The sequence below is a fragment of the Brachycentrus maculatus genome, unplaced genomic scaffold (genome assembly GCF_059751285.1).
Source record: "Brachycentrus maculatus isolate JH-2025_06_01 unplaced genomic scaffold, ASM5975128v1 h1tg000005l, whole genome shotgun sequence".
In the NCBI taxonomy this organism is placed as follows: Eukaryota; Metazoa; Arthropoda; class Insecta; order Trichoptera; family Brachycentridae; genus Brachycentrus; species Brachycentrus maculatus.
In genome coordinates, this window is record NW_028280760.1 from 755,164 (window position 1) to 774,391 (window position 19,228).

General features: G+C 35.6%; 1 protein-coding gene across 29 annotated transcripts in view; it reads right to left on the bottom strand.

The window, feature by feature from the left end:
• The window catches only part of LOC148313773 (uncharacterized), a 152,328-nt gene that overhangs the window by 27,900 nt on the left and 105,200 nt on the right, over nt 1–19,228 (bottom strand). For 16 of the 29 annotated variants that reach the window (XM_088256293.1, XM_088256285.1, XM_088256251.1 and 13 more), the window contains 4 exons: nt 7,641–7,821; nt 3,365–3,524; nt 2,527–2,779; nt 1,418–1,668 (listed from right to left, as the gene is read on the bottom strand). In XM_088256293.1, the coding sequence (XP_088112419.1) occupies nt 1,418–1,668; nt 2,527–2,779; nt 3,365–3,524; nt 7,641–7,792 (816 nt within the window). In that variant the 5' untranslated portion in view covers nt 7,793–7,821. The remainder of the gene's footprint in view (nt 1–1,417; nt 1,669–2,526; nt 2,780–3,364; nt 3,525–7,640; nt 7,822–19,228) is intronic. The other 13 variants (XM_088256357.1, XM_088256335.1, XM_088256351.1 and 10 more) reach the window with 3 other exon arrangements.

Genomic DNA, 19,228 nt, shown 5'->3' on the forward strand with positions numbered 1-19,228 from the left:
CATTTTTATTCTGAACTTTTGAAATATCTTCTAATTTAACCAAATTTACAACTTTTAATTGTTCATTTGCATTTTCCTTCGATTCTAATACTGGATTCCTGCTTAGACAATCTGCTTCTAAATTCTTCTTTCCTGGAGTATATTTTATTTTATATTTTGTAGAAATTTTTTCCACATTATTTTTATTTTCATTCTTCAAGCACTGTTTCTGTGTAATTTGTAAATCTTCATTTTTATTATTAATCTTATCATCCTCCTTTGTTTTAAACCAGCACGTTGCTTCAGAGTGATATCGAGTTCCCTTATTTAAATTTTCACAAATCTTACATGGACTTTTATCTTTAATTTTATCACTAGTTCTTAGATTTCCACGTCTTCTTTGATTATCTTTTAATCGTTTTCTTTGATCATCTTCTAATTTTTCTCTCTCACTCCGAACATATTGTAGTAATTGTTTTAATACATCTAATGTTTCATAATCCATTTCCATATTAACAAAATTGTCGTTTTATAACGTGGGAATATTTTCCTTTTGAAAATTAAGTGTAAATAATATGTAAAGTGGGTGTATAATAATAAAATAAACAATGTGTTGCTTTGTAATTAAAGTTTATAATTAAATTTTATTCTTAATTTATCTTTATAATAATTTTTATATCTATCTATCTATCTATCTATCTGATTCTGACAGTTAATAATATTATCGGAAGTCTTTTGTTTAATTCTGTGCGACGCATGCGGCATCTGGTGGTAGAACTGTTTTATGTAGGTACTTTTTGTAAGTACTTAATAAAATGTATAGGTAGGTACCTAGTTATTTTATTACATATATATATATATATATATATATATATATATATATATATATATATATATATATATATATATATATATATGACTTGATTGATGTAACTATTCTGTAAAATTCCCAAATAAAATAGAAATAAACGATCCACAATGTACAAAGTGATCACTGAAATAAGCTAATAACAAGTCGTAAACCTTAAATATACCCAGACTTCCATATTCTTCTTCATCTATGTTGAGATGTCAAAATGTATTATTATTCTGGTTAGTTAATTTAGTTAGTTAATATATTGTTTCTTGGCAATAAGCCCGCTATTGTACACTTATTTTGTACTAGAAGTTAAACACATTCTATGCACGAAACGCTTAAAAGCCTCTATTAAATACTGTTTGTAGAGAGTGGGATACGCTTATAGGTGTTCTATTTGTTTACTTTTGGTGGAGTGCAAAAAAACGCCAAAAAACATTTTACAGATCGGAGTTGGGTTTGCGGTTACTTGTGATTAGTATACTGAGGGTCAGGCGACAGACTATCTGAGTATAATTACAGTCGGAGTTGATGAAAAATCACCAGACAACGTGTTAATAAATATATAAATAAACAAATTACCTGCGGGAAGCCTGGTCGTGGAGGCCCGTACCTCCGGGGCGACTCCGCATACTCGGCTATGGGCAGGCCGCCGATGATGCGCGCCACGCGGCCCGCGCTGCTGCCACTGTCCTCGCCCTCCCCCTCTCCGTCCCCGTCCCCGTCCCCCTCCCACTCCCCGTGCAGCGGGGACGAGCGCGCCGTGCTCCCCTCTGGCCGCATGATGCCGGCGTCCAGCTCGTTGTCACTGCTCTCAAAGTCTAACCGCAAACCTGGAAAAACATGACATATTAGCTGATAGGATTGCGAAAATGCCAGACAGCGCTAGGTTGTGCGATTCTCTCCAATGTTATGTGTATTTCCCAAATATAATTGTACTATTTACATTCATATGGCGTGTTTTTCACGCATATCATTTCATTGCAGAATTGCAGAATTGGTTTAAAGATCTAAATGTGTTAAACGGGGATGTGTTATGTCACCGTGGCCGTATTGCTACATATACACATGGATTATCGCATGAAAGAAATTAAACGTCTGGGTACTACTTAACTATATCCGCTCCATATGTGGGGCATATAGAATTCATATACTGCCTCCTGGCTTTTTTTGTTGGCTGAAAGATTTTTTTGAAATATTTGTGTTTTTATTATTTACACAAATATTTCAATTTCATACTATTTCTGTGAGCCTAAGCGGCTCATTATTAGAAATAGGTATCAAATTGTGGAAGAGTGGGTTCGAACCGAGAAACTCTGATTTAACCCCACACTATCTTAATCCTTAGCATCTTACCAACTCTGGTTCGCGTCCTGAAGTTCAAATGAGAACTGCTGACTGATTGTCAGCAGTGGACATAATAGGCGGTAGGAACCTGATGCCTTGTAAAAGAGGCAAGCTTGATTAAAGCTCTCGGGAGGCATGCGAATTGCCAAACATGGTATAGCCAACTGAATCTCCTTTTCTTGGTGACAGTTGTGACCACGAGTTGCTGCGTTCTACACTGTATTTTCTCGTTCTTAACAAAGTCAAACCAGCCCAAAATTCTTCGCAGGCATCTATTTTCAAAGCTCTGGATACTGGAGCTGATGAATGAGCAAGTTTGGAGGAAAAACGATTGAAGCACCCACCTTGCCAGTTGTCCCCGATGTCATCGAAGACCACCACCTCCCCGCCGGCGGCCGTGACCGCCATGGGGCTGGCCTTGTGCGGGCGCGGCGCCGGGGACAGGGGCGGCGGGGACTCGGGCGGCGGCGGGGAGGGCGAGGGCGTGGGCGACGGCGAGGGCGTGGGCGTGGGCGAGGCGCGCCGCGGCGGGGGCGAGTGCTGCACCGGGAACAGGACCGGGGGCGGGGGGGAGCGGCGCCGGATGTTGGAGTTGGCCTGGAATTTACAAAATGCGGAAGAGGAAAACATTAGACGCGGAAAGAGGTGTGCATGGACATGGTTGCCATGTAGCATGTGTATGCTGCTGCTATGTGAAGATTTCTTCGTGTTGACACCGAGTCCACCAAACGCAGTGCCCAAGCACCATTGGGTGTGGAAAGGGGTAAAAAAAGTGCATGTCGATTACATGACTGTGTAAACTACGCTGGTATTATACATGATCAAACTAGTGAAGGACATTGGTGTTGTAAACCAAGCTAGGAGACAAAATGCCGAACCCTCTTCTAGTGCAACGGAAAGCCTGACTACGAGAGTCAACAATCCGGCTTCTCCTGAGGAGTTTTACGTGGTTTTCTCCCAAAAAAAATACCCAAATAAGAAAAATGCAACTCCCATCTTACGCTTTAACGTACTACACTCTTGAAGTGCAGATTGCAGGGACCGAGAAGACACAGGGAAGAGCAGTCAGGAGAAGCTATTCTGAAGGTACAGTGTTCATGGCTGGTCCTTTAAGGGTGAAGCTAGCATTCTGTTCCCGCTAGAGCCACGAGATGGTGGAACAGATGGATGGTGGCATCTCACCTCGTGCAGGTAGTTGGCGTCTCCCTGTCCCGCTCCCGCTCCCGCTGCCGCGCCGTCCCGCTCCCGGCGGCCGGGCCGATGCAGCGGACGCCCCTTGCGGCCCGCGCGGCTGCGGCTCTGGCAGAACACCTCTCGTCCGCCCGCAATCTCGATGATCCTGCTGCAAGACAATATTTAGCAGTGGTTATTCTATATCCTTCTGCATACGGTGCCACGACCGGTTGAGGGCATCGGCGTGCGTCGTGGCATCGTTTGTCAATGCGAACGGCTGGCAATCCACGAAGCATGGAGCAATCCCCCATGTACTGCAAACTTTAGTTAGGACATTCGATGGTTATTTTTTGAATATTGAAAGCATTAACTTTGTGGATCATATTGATATATTATTTTGAAAAATAAAAAGACTTTGTTTTTTGATCCACTCACATTTTTATTAACCAACTAGTTTCGGCAACAACCTGTTGCCCTCTTCAGGGTTTAATTTATGACTAAATAAATAAATAAACTAAGTCATAAATTAAACCCTGAAGAGGGCAACAGGTTGTTGCCGAAACTAGTTGGTTAATAAAAATGTGAGTGGATCAAAAAACAAAGTCTTTTTATTTCTCAAAATAATACATTCAATGGTTGTTCAGTGTTCTCATTCTTAGTCACTGCGATCTGTAAAGACCTATTGTGACGTATCGGATAACAACGGGAGGATGTAAAATTTTAAGCTGATCAAACGAAGATCGCATGTTCTAATTATTTATCGTTTCGATGCTTATGTATGTTCTATAATAATATTTCGAGTCAGGATGCGGTCCCATTGTTAGTATCACGGTATGTACGATACATATTCCCTTTTTTATTTAAAAAGTGTTCGGCCGATAAAACAGTGTGCGTCAGAGAAAAACCAAGATGGCAGCGTCAGTTTTGAAATGGACTTGATAAACTTAAGTGTGATTTCTTTGCCTTTTTTATTCATGTTTCACTAAGTAAATACCACTATTTTTTAATTCTAAACACGTGTCACAGTAGATTTTAAGAAATAGTGGCATTTACTAAGTAGAAAATTAACTAAAAATGGATAGCTTTTACCATAAAGTGACTGCCGAATCAATTAATGAAGTCATTTCTTTGTTTTACAGAGCAACACGAACAATTTGTGTCTAATGTTATAAAAATTTGGTTAAATAATTTTTACTTGTAACATGTAACTTGAGAGTAAAAGTTAACTGCGATATAAATGTGTGACAAAATTTCTGAACATGTGTTTAACGATTTTCATTAGGTATTTGCATTATATGTACTATTGGCATTGATTTTAATACAAACGTCTCTAAATATGAAATACGGAATCAAATTATTCCACGATTATTTTCCCAAGACCCGTATTCTGAACAGAGAGGTAAAACGTCAATATTTGCAAATTATTACATCCCCTATCACAGGCCGCGTTAAACCTAAAGCTTATAGTACTTATGGAGAACGCGGGCGAATAAAGTACGCAGAATGCCGTATGTAAGTGAGTAACACGTTCATTTATACTTTATTTTCGCAATTCACAAATAATACACATACAAGAAAAGAAAAATATTTACCATCTCATTGAACTTGCGTCAATGATACCATATAACTAAAATTGAGGCACGAACTTTGTGATTTTTCATTTTACAACGTAAAAACTAACTTTGCCATAAAATCACAGAGTTGTCAACCAACGGTTCGAGATTCACTCATATATGATTTGAATATATCTGCAAAAATCCATTTCTATAATAAAATCAACATAAGATCCTACATTAAATGTAATTATTATTATAATACACCACTTACATTACATTCATACATTCATTCAATTTAAATTCATTTGTCGGAAAAATTATACAGAATCATGATTTTCAACCCCTGCCTCGTTATGTATATAACGTAGAATTTTGTCTAGTTCAGAAACGCCAAACGCCCTTAAATTTTTTATTTTAAGGGCGTTTGACGTTAAAAAAAGTATTTTTTTTACGAACAATGCGCTACATAAGTTGGCGATTATTCTCATTATTAATGTTATTAGCTTATTGAATCAAACAAAAAAAAACGAGTTTTTGAAGAAGAAAAAAAATAAAATTATATATTAATATTAACATAGCATGATTTTTTTTACGAAAATCATCTCGAGACACTACGTCATCATCAATCATCTTTAATCTGGGGAAGAATTATTACTTTAAGAATCCCGTTTTGCGTCTGGGAACACAAATACCGTTCAGTGGGAAGAAACGAGACAAAGAATAATTGTTTTAGTCTTGGACCAAAAGACAATGTAATTGTAGTTACGCTCTCTCTCAATATTTGCGCTTTATAATGTCGAGCCAAAATCGACATCGGAGTTCAGGTTAAAAATACAAGGAATATGTTAGCACCGGCGCGGCATGAATATTCACGCCAAAAGATCCTCGGCGAGTACTCTATTTATGTATATTTTTTAGCCTTTAGCCGGCGGAATAAGAGGGGAATAAATCAGAAGGCAGGTAAATAACGAAGGTAAATTTATACAGCGGGAACAAAGCTATCGGAAAACTTATCGAGAAAATGGGGCGGGAGTTTAAATTCCCGCAGTGGGTGGGGCCGCCGGCCGCCAGCCGCCAGCCGCCAGCAGACAGCCACTCGACGCGGGCGAATTCTTTAGGAATTCCTGCCCTACTTACAACAATAAAAAAAAAAACAAGTATTACTTTACATTAATCAAACTGCCCGTTTCTGAGTATCAAGTAAACCCGTGTATTTTATTTTAATGGCTAATTATATGGGGCGTTAATTTCGCGCGGAGGTGTTTAGCTCACGTATTAGGGACATTAAGCTAGATTGGACGCGGGGCGCATAATATGGCGCCCCGAAGAGTTATGTTTATCCTCGAGATGGCACGGAGTGGCGCGCTTCCTTCCCTCGGCGGTCGGGAACGTCTAAGAAACCAATTTGATCGAATTTATCGTGGCAGAGGGTCCCGCGGGAAGACACCGGAGGAAGCTTTAGACGGAACGCGCTATTACAACTCATCCCGCTAGGGTCGCACATTTTTTTGTTTAAAACTTTCGGACGACAACGCGGAACTTATTAACGGGCGCCTAACATTGTATTTTCTAAGGGAAAACAGAGAAAATAAAGAGGCGGAGCGTATTATTTCAAATAAGTTGTTAAATATTTAAGCGAGACTAATACTATATTTTTTCTTGAGAATTTTAATAAATTTCTTTAAAAGATCCGTAACATCCATGTTGACCATGGCTACTTTTTACTAAACATTGTCAAACGAATAAAAAATCCTAATAAAATACGACCTCTTTAAAATAAGTCGTTACTTAATTCGGTTTTCGTATTCGATCATTTAAAGATAATCGTGTCAATAAGTGCACAAACTTCGTTGCGAATTTTTAGCTTCTGATAAATTTGACAATTTGAATTTTAAAAAAACATAAGCTAGAAAGAAATATACGAATGAACCGATAAAAAGTACCGAATGAGTCGCAATCGGGTAGCCAAAAAAGTAATAGTAACCCATTAGTCACATCTCCATTTTTGACGTGGAGTTTTCCATCTGAATTGCATAACTTTCAATTTAACATTATATTATTTTTTTATTCAAATTGCAGTATTAGTAAACGAGTATTATCACAATCTACTAGACGTATAAAATCATTATTATTCCGAGGAAAACATAAAGTAATTATAAGTTTGCATAAATATTGTATCAATCATGCTACAAATATCAAAGTATACACGATTTGCAGCACGATTCAACAATAAATACTCGTATATACCGATGTGAAAACGACAAGTTGGAAATGTAAAATTAAAAATACATACAATTAATGACACCCATCAAACTACCGACAGAAATTACGTAGGTACTTACAAAACTACGAGAGATGCATAATTTAGTAATAAAAAACAATTACCGTGTAGCGTTACCGTTTTACAATAAGCGTGAGAATAATAAAAATGAAAGAAGTGAAGCAATACAAAATACCAAATCACAAAAAAGCGAGATCAATTTCGGAGAAACAATTCGCCTCGAGACAGTAAGGGAAGAGTACCTACTCGAGGCTTTAGAAGGTGAGCCAACGCGAGTGGGCGGGGTGGGCGGGGTGGGTGGGTAGGCGAGTCGGCAGGTCGCCTGTTGAATGAGTGTATCCGAGATGAGTCGACACAAGTGGCGAGAGAGTGGGCACACAAAGCTGCGGCGGGTGTAGGAACCACAAGCGGAAAGCGAAAAGAGCAAGAGAATGTTCTGGAGACAAACCTATCGGAGGTGGTGGTGGTGGAGGTGGTGGTGGTGTCTGTGTTGGTGTTGTCCGGCGCGAGCGTGTTGAGGTTGTGGTCGGAGCGCGGCCGGCACTTGGGGAACAGGCGCGTGATGTGCTCCGGCGCCGCGGCCACCGGGCTGCTCGCCATCTCACCGCTCAGCGCCGCCGCGGGCACATCTGCGGACACCACACCTCTTAGTACTCTGCTGCGCCCTCCTGCGCTCCTTGTACCGCGTGCCGAGTAACGGACGACGAACGCGTTTCCATCGAAATAATGGCGAAATAAGACGCCGACACTTCCGTCATATACAAACGAAGGAGCTGTCTTCCCTTTCCTCGCGACTGTGTGTGTGTGTTATTCGAGATTCGTACGGAGCGCGAACATTATAACCTCTTTTCCTCATTTATCACGACACCAAGTCGAGAAGACCGACACCTTGACCGAAAAATCATGAAAAGAAAAGGTAATCATACTTCAATTACTCAAAACGCCTCAGCCGCGATGACAGTTTAAGTCCAAGATGATATTTATTTTGTTTATGCTCCCAAATAAACATTAAAATGCGCTCTCTGGTAAAGAAAAATAATTTTAAAATAATTACTTATTAATTAATCGTCACGCGATCTGGCAGCGTCACCGTTCTCCTTTCTCGTCCTGTTGAACACTTACCTTGACGACATTTTAATTACGTTTTAAATCACCGCCGATTTCGATAATTCGAGGGAAACAAAGTTTAAAGGGGCACTACAACGCCCGAATCGACAGCTCGTTCAATCGCTCAAATAACTCAAAATAAGTTACAGAAATAAGCGAAGTTCGATAAGAAGGGCGCGCGGAGTACACGGCAGCCCGCATCGGAAAAATCTACATCGCAAATTATATCAAGGGGAAAACGATCGCTCGAGGTCTCGGGAAACTTCCGCCGGGCATTCGAGGACCGGAAACTTTCGCAACTTTATAAATTGCGGTAATGAGGTATGGCTACCGACACGTCACTACGGAAACTCGATGCCATTCTGAGAAGTGATAACTTTCAAATACACTGCACGTTAATTATTCACCTTCTTTAGTACATTTGGATTTTTATTTTTATTACTTGCATGCTGTGGACATTCATAAATGAAAACTTAACCCAGCTAAATTATAGTATACCCAGCTAATATTTGCTTATTTTCTGTGAGATTTTCCAAATAATATAGTAAATAAAAATACAATAATGCATGTCATTTTTCTATTGTATATAAATAGCAGATAACACAGTTATCTGCTAGTACCGCGTCAGCGAAGTATGATAAAAAATTGAAATAAGCAACAACAAAAAACACGACTATTATAATTTTAAATATACGACAGCATATCAATCCTTTTTTACTCGCACCACAACTGACTGCGCAAATTTGAATTTCGAAACAGATAAAAAACTTGGTACGATTAATTACGTCAAGTAATTGAAAACATACAAGTTAGGAGTCGAAATAATCGGCGTGTATGTGTGAGGAGATGCATGTATGCGGAAGACGCGAAAAATGTTTGCAAAGATAGAATGATCTGGCGCTCTATCCTCTGCTCGTCCCTGCGACAAGCGGCGTGTCCGTTAGTGAGTTGATTTGTGTATTTTTACTAAAAAGGTATAAAGATCAATAGCACACAAAACAGAGTGCATGAAAACACTGAAGCCACCCTGTGAAATGGATATATTATTTTACAATTCGTATAATACAATGGAACACATTAAGACAAAAATATTTACATGACTTAAAAGCGCAATCCATGGAAAATATTACTTAGTTTATAAAGGTCACCGAAGAACCTGTTTTTTTTTTAAATTTCTAAATTCCCACTGATAAAAAAAAAATAATAATAAGAAAAAGCCTCTCTTCATCCTTCAACGTCCCAAGGACACAATCCTGAAATTTAGACTTAGCTTCACATACGGTGTTTGAAAATGATGCGGAATGCATCGAAACACGTGTAACAATACATTTTAAGAAATAATAATATTTACAAAGTAGAACTTAAATAAAAAAAAATACATAAAAAACACCCCTATAGTGATGAAAAAACAACAAAAAATAAAAATATATTTGTGCAACCTTATACTTAAAAATATACTGGACCCTGAATTTGCGTTTTAACATATTATAAAAAATGGCATGTGGAATTAAATTCATATGTGAGTTAATAATTCATATTAAATCTATGAATCTACATACTTATTTTGTATATCGCAAAATGTTACGTAATTCCTATTTAAAAGTAAATACTTTAATAATACTTTGATAACTATGAATTTCACATCGGACACCAAGTGTACGTAACCACAATCTGTCACAGTCTCATACTGTAAGCTATAAACTGGAAAACTTTCAAAGTTGATCTTAATGTCAGTAGTTTGTGCATGTGCGTGTGTATCGATCGCCTGTATGGGAAACCAGACGGTCCGCTTAATCCTCGGGCGCGCGGCAGTAATCCCCCAATGGCCGCACAATGGGAGGACGCTCAGCGGATGGCGGAGACACTCTCCGCCGAACAAAGACCAGATCCAGGCGACATGCTAATGCCGCCAGTATACACCCAGATCTCCAATTGCGTCAGGATTCGGGATTACGTTCCGGAAAAGTAGGACGCGCGACGAAGCAACGCAAACCGAGGCACGTCGACCCATTAAGTTCCAGAAGAAATTTACAAGATTCTTCCGTTTTGTCGTGAACAAGTTTTCGAATGCAAATGAAGTCTTGTGCTAAAAATAGGAAGCCGTTTCCGATATCAGCATTGGATATTATTTTTTTATATATATGTATACATAATTTATTTGGTCATCCTATAAACTATCAAGTAATAAATCAAAGACCTTGGAGAGTAAATTAATTTATTGATCTTTACCGCTTTCAGGAAGAGCTCATTGATATTTATCCGATGAGTAGTCCGGTATATGAATTAATTTCTAGATAAAAATCAAATTCATGTGAATTGGCGATTTCATGGTGTTAATTTATTTTTCTACATATCGCTCACTCCTTTCAAGAACGTCATAAATCAAAATACTTGATTTTACAGGAGAACGTTTTTAAAGTTTAAAAATATAATAGAATGTATTAAAAATAAATATCAAGCCACTCATTAAACTTTTTACTATGCAACATATTATTTTAGGTAAAACCTGAAGGTTTTTTCTCCATTTGAAAATTATTTTATATATTTAAAAAAATAATCAAACAATACCTTTTCTTCAAAATGCAAAAACAACACTTTTTGCCCTGTAGCGGGTAAATATTAAGTTAAAAATATCCCTCTTTTGGTGGGATATAGTACATTTTCTGGGCATTCCGAAAACATGCACAACTGAAAATTGACGATTTTTGATTTATGACGTTCTTGAAAGGAGTGAGCGATATGGTTAACACTTTTTTTTTACTATTTCTGTTTTAAAATCATTACAATCACCTTCATACCATGGTGTATTATATTTTATATACATGCACAGACTATACCTATGTTTTCGTTAATGTTTTATTTTTTGTTTATGTTTTAAATACAATATACGTGTTACATAATGACTCGTTATTACCAAATCTATCAGAACTTGAAATCAGGCCATGTCACGAGCCAATAACCGCAGGACACAACATGAGAGCTGAGGAAGCTACTCGTAGGATCGTGTCTTAACAAAACCGTGTTGCGTTTTAGTAAAAAATCTCTGTAGCAATTTCGCCTCGTTTTTTTTGATGTGACACAAATCGAAATAACGCATATCGAAACGACGCAAATCGAGGCCGCGGTGTACTCCTGTACTGCCTTTCAGGTCATTGGATTACCCTGATTACACTTGACAATGAGAGGAAGGTTGAAGGTTTAAGCACACCAGGGATTATCGCGGTATAATTAAACGGATAATTATTTGGTACGCTTTCACTAATCGCTATCTGTCCCGAGTGTTATTCCGGTTGCTGATTTTATACCTCTTACATTTGTTTCTCAGAAGGCTTCAACCCCGATCCATTCCAATTTTACGGCCATCAAACCATACAGCACACAATACTATACATGTTGAGAACGGTACAATGTTTGAATTCATCACACATATGTGATGAAATCACTTTTCATGGAGTATATTGATATATTTTTAAAGAAGCCATCTCCAACCAGGTCTTCGTAAATACCAGGGATGGGTTCCCATATGAAAATAAACGCTGTAACTACATAGGACATAGTATAAAAATTACAACTAATATTTGAAAGCAGCGCCCTATAGGTAACATTTTACGAAAATTTTGCGATATATTAATTTTCGAAAGTTATTATTATTATTATCATTACGTCATGAAGATAAGTTAATCAACTATTTCTAATGATTTTGAATTAAAGGTTTACTTAGAAAATACCACTATTTCTTAAAATGTACTGTGACATGTATTTCGATGTATTCTACTTCAATTAAAAATGGATAGATTTTACCACAAAGTGACTGCCGAATCAATTAATGAAATTATTTCTAATGACTTTGGCAATTTTAAATCAGTTTAAAGACGACGAGTTTCGAAATGCCAAAGTCGTTAGAAATATACCATAAGTCCAGAAGTACAGTTAAAGTTATCTACAATACTTAGTTAAAGTACGGAATCCCAGCTGAGAATGTTCCAGAAACGATCTCGAGGCTTCCGAACTATGCAAGTCTGGATTATTGCACGGAGCGACGTCAGTAGGTGGTCGCTAGGGAGTGCTAATAAAATCATTATAAAGTGAGAAACTGTCACAACATCGGGGCAGTGCCCGGACCCGGCGGGCGGCTGGCTCGCGGGGTGGCTCAGGGGAGGCGACGGACCGCCGCTACGTCAGAGACGAGATGAAAGTAATTAAATGGAAATATTCCCAGGGCGCTCCGCAAAATAGGAAATAATAGAAATGTAGATGGGATGCAATTTAACACGGGAATAGACACAATCCACAGCGCGGGCAGCCTGCCGGAGACATCATTGTCGCCGGCAGAATATTCTCTTCGGGACCCATATTCATTCTTGTTAATCAATTAACACGGCTAAATTGTTGCGTTTAACTATTTTACTTTCGCGAAGTTTTGATGAGCAACATAAATCAGCACGCTTGTACCTCTGTTTCGTTTAAAATAGAAATTAAATGCAAACTAACGCCGCTCCAATTCGCTTTGTTTGGAGTGGAGCGGTATTTGTAAACTATATCGAATATCGAATAGATCAACACGTGGACACATTTATATTTCAATTGATTACTTATTATTTTTTGATATCTCATCAAAGATGAAGAAGAATATGGAAGTCTGGGCATTTACGGGGCTTACGACCGTCATAGGCTGGTTTAAGTGATCACTTTACACACGTGTAACATTCACCAATTCTACCCATTATTGACAACCACACTACTCAAATTCTTGGAAGTTCTATATATATGAACCAATTTAGAAACCTTGTTCATGAATCACTAGAACTTCACTAGAGACATCCATTGGTGAAATGTAAAGAAGCTTTTTATTAAGCAGAAACTCTTATATTAGTATGTGAGATCCGAATCCTAGATTATAATCACACACATGAGAAACGCCAGAAAAAACCATTTTCATTTTTATTATTAAGCTTATAATTTGACCAGATAATTTATTTACAACATTTTGAGAGTGTCCAAATACTTGTTCACAAAATCTGGATTATCTCCAATTACAGAAAATACAGAAAATAACTCCTGTAATTGGAGATAATCCAGATTTTGTGAACAAGTATTTGGACACACTCAAAATGTTGTAGATTACTTATTAATTTATTTACAGACAATTTTACAACATATTTACAAAATATTACAAAACATGGAAATATAGCGAAACACGGTTAATTATAGGTACATAATATTAATTTAGTAAACATGTGGAAGTAGCAAACATTTAACTTAGGCAGAAAATGTAAGAGAAAAAAGGTGTGACAAAATGCTGTTTAAATCGTCAGGATAATCAAATTTCATTATTTTTTTTTTTCCTAGTGACTCTTTTTTTAGATCTTTCATCCACAACTTATCAGTAAACCTATAAATCTGTAAATCGACGAATCTGTGATTCAGTAAACTAGTGAACGAGATTCAAAATTGGGATCCGGTCATTCAATTCATGTAAAAGAACGGGTCATTAAGATCCGGCCGTTCTTACGCCAAAATGCACAATTCGCTCACTCCTTTCAAGAACGTCATAAATCAAAATTCGTCAATTTTGAGTTATGCATGATTTCAGAATGCCTAGAAAATATACTATATGCCAGCAAAAGCGGCATATTTTTAACTTAATATTTACCCGCTACAGGGCAGAAAGTATTGTTTTTGCATTTTGAAGAAATTATTTATTTTTCTTTTCAAGACCGTCATAAGTTAGTTGTGACTGACCCATCGAGCAGGAACGTTCTTGTCGATTAGTGCAATAGTGTATTATTTCGGCATAAGACAGTGTTGCGCAAAAGGTAAGACCATTTTTAATTAATACTTTTGTATCAAGAATGTATTATTTTGTTTTGCGTCAGTATTGCAAAGAAAACAAATAGCGTCTTGTCTGGTTTATATTGATTTATGACGTTCTTGCACAGTAAAAGCGTGACATCGACTGTACTATTTTAACTTATGACACTATAGTCAATAAAACTTTCTTTCTTTTACAAAGCGGATTTGAACTAATTTGTTTTATGACACTTTTCCAAAGAATAATTCGTCCATTATAAGAAAAATGTGCAGTTTATTTAGGAATGTGTCATTATTGCCAGTAAAACAATCTACTATTTGCAAGTTGCTACAAATTGCAGCATGCGTCTTTCTGCACTTCTTAAATTGGTAATTTACGTTTGTCCTTTCTACATTCATCATTATGACCTTATTGACCTTATGACCGAAAATTAGCAATAAAAGATGTAAAACAACGCCAAAAAGATGCTTTATAAAAGGTAATAAAATGTACGTATACTAAATATGCAGTCAATGAAGTTCGTTAATGTCTTTATTATATTTTGTGATTGTTTCAGGAAAACCGATTTACCGAGTTAAAAGCAAACTCGATTTCAGTGGCGTCAACGATGATATTCTTCAGCCGGCAACAAGAAGCAGAAAACCGATCAAAGAAAAACATCTTAAGATGTTATTTTCTATTCTGATAAATGCAGTGGACAGCAGAAGAACCAATTTTTGTAAGCTGCATACATTTTTGCTGCCCGCAAATACATTATCGATTCAATCACACATAAATTTTTGATAAAGGGCCATACCCAGAATGAAGGGGATTCCGTTCACTCTTTAATTGAGAGAAAAATAAAACAAGCACTGAAAAGTGGGCCAATTTGTACGCCAGAAGGTCTTATTTCATTATATTCTCAATATTATTAATATTTAAAGCATTTACTTTGTGGTTAGTCATTTTTACTTATTTATTTTTTTACAAAAATGTTAATAAAATTAGTATATAACCACTCACCGAGATTTTTACGTCTACCGGTTTCGAGACGTACCCGTCTCTTCGTCAGGACAATCACTAACACAGCATGCAAACAATACTACCCTTCACCACCATAGCACCATTTACACACTCAAAACTACACAAATTGTCTAACACATGCGATTTTTGGTCGACCCGAAGACCAACATGCACTATAGTTTTCAATACAGACATGCGTTACGAGCCGAGGTTAAACGTATATTAGAATTAGACTAGGAATCGAATCTATTTATATACTTGTAGGATGAGAGGAGTGGAGGGGGTTCGAATTGGATATTGACGAATCGTGTTTAATCGATGTCGAATCAAACAATGGACTATATGTAAAATTTATTTGGTTGTTAATTAGAGGAATATTATTTTTAAGTGCTTTCCTAATATAAAAAATCTCCATATTATTTAGTTTTAACCCTTTATTATTAGTGTTTAATATTTTTACTCCCGTGTCTTTTTTGAAGACGTGATTTGATTCTATGAGGTGATTGGCAAATTCGGAGAAGTTATTATTGTTTAGACATCGTATGTGTTCTTTTATTCTGGTATTAAAATTACGCGACGTTCTACCAATATATTTCGAAGGACAAGAATCGCAAGTTAATTGGTATATACCAGAATTGTCTAGGATATTATTTTTATCTTTATTATTTAAAAGGATTTTCCCAATATTATTATTAGTATAAAATGCCGGTCTTATATTTTTTGGTAAATATTTAGTTACTTTATTCGTTATATTATTTATAAACATTATTCTTCTCCATTTATTATTATTATTATCATTTATTATTTTGGGATATAAAAACTGTTTTAAGGTTCTTTGTTTAATTTTTTTATTTAAAAGAGAATTAATTAATTCTACATTATAACCATTATTTAACGCAATTTGTTTGATCGTATTAAGCTCGGTGTCAAAGTTAGATTTGGATAACGGGACATTCACTAAGCGATGTATCATCGAGTGGAAAGCGGAATGTTTGTGGGAAATTGGATGATTGGAACTATTATTAATGACCGTATCTGTATAAGTTGGCTTACGAAAAATATTAAAGTCTATAGTGTTATTTAGTACTGTTAAAGTTAAGTCTAAGAAATTTAATTTATGGTCTTTTTCAATTTCAAGCGTAAATTTAATATTATCGTTAAAGGTGTTAATAAATTTTAAAAATGAAGTTAGTTGTCGTTCTGTTCCTGTCCAAATGCAAAAGATATCGTCTACATATCTTTTCCATAAAAATATGTTTTTAATTAATTGATTATTAGATTTAAATATACTATTTTCAATACTATCTAAAAATATGTCCGCAACTAATGGGCTTATTGGAGAACCCATTGCTAAGCCTGAGGTTTGATTATAAACTTTATTATTAAATTGAAAGTAATTTTGGTTTAAACAAATGTTGAAAAGACGACTTAAATCATTAGAAATGTTTTCAGGTAATTCTGAAGTATTCAGAATATCTTTTATAATTATTTTTGATTGTTCTATATTTACGTTGGTAAATAAGTTGACGACATCGAACGACACTAATTTTGCATTTTTGGGGAGTACCAGGTTTTTAAGTGTGTCTATTAGTTCTAATGAGTTTTTAATTGTATACTTAGTTTGGAAAATATCTAAATTATTTGATGTATTTGTTATAAATGACGCTAATTTAAAAGCTGGGGAATTACAAGAGGACACAACCGGTCTAATGGGATTATTATCCTTATGAATTTTTATTAAGCCATATAATTTGGGAATTTGAGGATTTGATTGAACTAACTGTGATTTTATTTTATCATTTGGAAACAGATCGCTTTTACATGATTTTATCGCATTTTTTATATTATCTTGGAATTTATTTGTTGGGTTATTTGGAAGGATTTTAAAAATATCGTCGTTTAAGAAGTTTTCTACCTTTGAAATATAGTCTTTTTTATTTAGAATAACTATCGAATTGCCTTTATCGGCTTTTGTTAGAATTAATTCTTTATTTTTTAATGTTGTCTTAATGTTTGATATTTGGGTGGAATTAGTATCTTTTATAATCAAATTATTTAAATTGCCTACCTCATTATTTAAACTTTCCGCACATTTATAGTGATAGGACTTTTGTTCTTTAAATAATGCTGTTTCAACATCCATAGCTAAATTATCTAACGCGGGTTTAACATTTTTAATATTGTACTGTAAGTTGAATTTTAAACCCTTTGACAATAATGAAGTTTCATCGGGTAGGAATGTGTGTGAAGAGAGATTCACTACGCGATCATGAAATTTATGCGTATTTAGTATTTTTGGGTGATCTATTTTTAGTGTTTTTTTATTTATCAACTCGTTAATTTTTTTATCTAATTGGCATTTTTTATTGTATGCTTCTATGGATGTAAAGTGTCTTACTTTATCATCGAATAAATCCCATTCAATGGGATGTAGGATATGAGTTAGTTCCATGTGCAACACTTTTAAAATTAATTTTGTATCATTTCTTATTTTGAAGGCATTTTTTAAAACTTCTTTCAACAACGTTATTTTTAATTTGAGGATGGATTTTTGTGGGATATTAGAGGATTTTGAGAATGTTACAAATTTAGACTCAATGAATTGAGGGAAAATGTTATTTTTAATACATTTTTGATAAAAGTATATGTTTAGGGAAGTGATTCTATATTTTTTTGTTAGTTTTTTATAATGATTTGCTTTTAAGGCCGTACTCGCCATTATAATATTCTCAATATTATTAATATTTAAAGCATTTACTTTGTGGTTAGTCATTTTTACTTATTTATTTTTTTACAAAAATGTTAATAAAATTAGTATATAACCACTCACCGAGATTTTTACGTCTACCGGTTTCGAGACGTACCCTTCTTTCCTTCTTTCCTTCTTTCTTGTCCTTCGAAATATATTGGTAGAACGTCGCGTAATTTTAATACCAGAATAAAAGAACACATACGATGTCTAAACAATAATAACTTCTCCGAATTTGCCAATCACCTCATAGAATCAAATCACGTCTTCAAAAAAGACACGGGAGTAAAAATATTAAACACTAATAATAAAGGGTTAAAACTAAATAATATGGAGATTTTTTATATTAGGAAAGCACTTAAAAATAATATTCCTCTAATTAACAACCAAATAAATTTTACATATAGTCCATTGTTTGATTCGACATCGATTAAACACGATTCGTCAATATCCAATTCGAACCCCCTCCACTCCTCTCATCCTACAAGTATATAAATAGATTCGATTCCTAGTCTAATTCTAATATACGTTTAACCTCGGCTCGTAACGCATGTCTGTATTGAAAACTATAGTGCATGTTGGTCTTCGGGTCGACCAAAAATCGCATGTGTTAGACAATTTGTGTAGTTTTGAGTGTGTAAATGGTGCTATGGTGGTGAAGGGTAGTATTGTTTGCATGCTGTGTTAGTGATTGTCCTGACGAAGAGACGGGTACGTCTCGAAACCGGTAGACGTAAAAATCTCGGTGAGTGGTTATATACTAATTTTATTAACATTTTTGTAAAAAAATAAATAAGTCTTATTTCATTAATTAGAACAGCAAAAAAACAACACCATTTTCTATAAATAAACTTTCATTTGAAGACTTCTTTGATTTAAAACTTTTGGCCTCTGACGTTGGTCATCTCCGTGTCCTCAAAAATAAGCCAAATGAACCTGTTCAATTTAAACAGATTAAAGTGATGCGAATTTAAAGAGATTCCCCTAGTTCGTTATTTTATAATGGGGAATCTTATGGGGAAACAGAATTTATAGAGGCCATCATTATAATAAAACCTAAGCCATGTAAAAATATACCGCTAAAGCCTGCTTTCGTCCAAAAGCCTAAGATTTCTGACGCTAAAAAGAATGACCTTATGCAACTTATTGAAAAAAATTGAATATCAAAGGTTTATAAAACTCTTTAAATTAAAAAAGCAACTGTGCCTTTAGTGTTATCAAAAAACTGTTTTATACAGTAGCTTATATTTTTTTAAACTTCTATATTATTATCTGTTGTATGTTGTATTAAACATCTACGAGCATTGTAATTGTCACCATTAACTTTTTGGAAATTTTTGAGAAAATAAAATTGTATTGCCTCTAT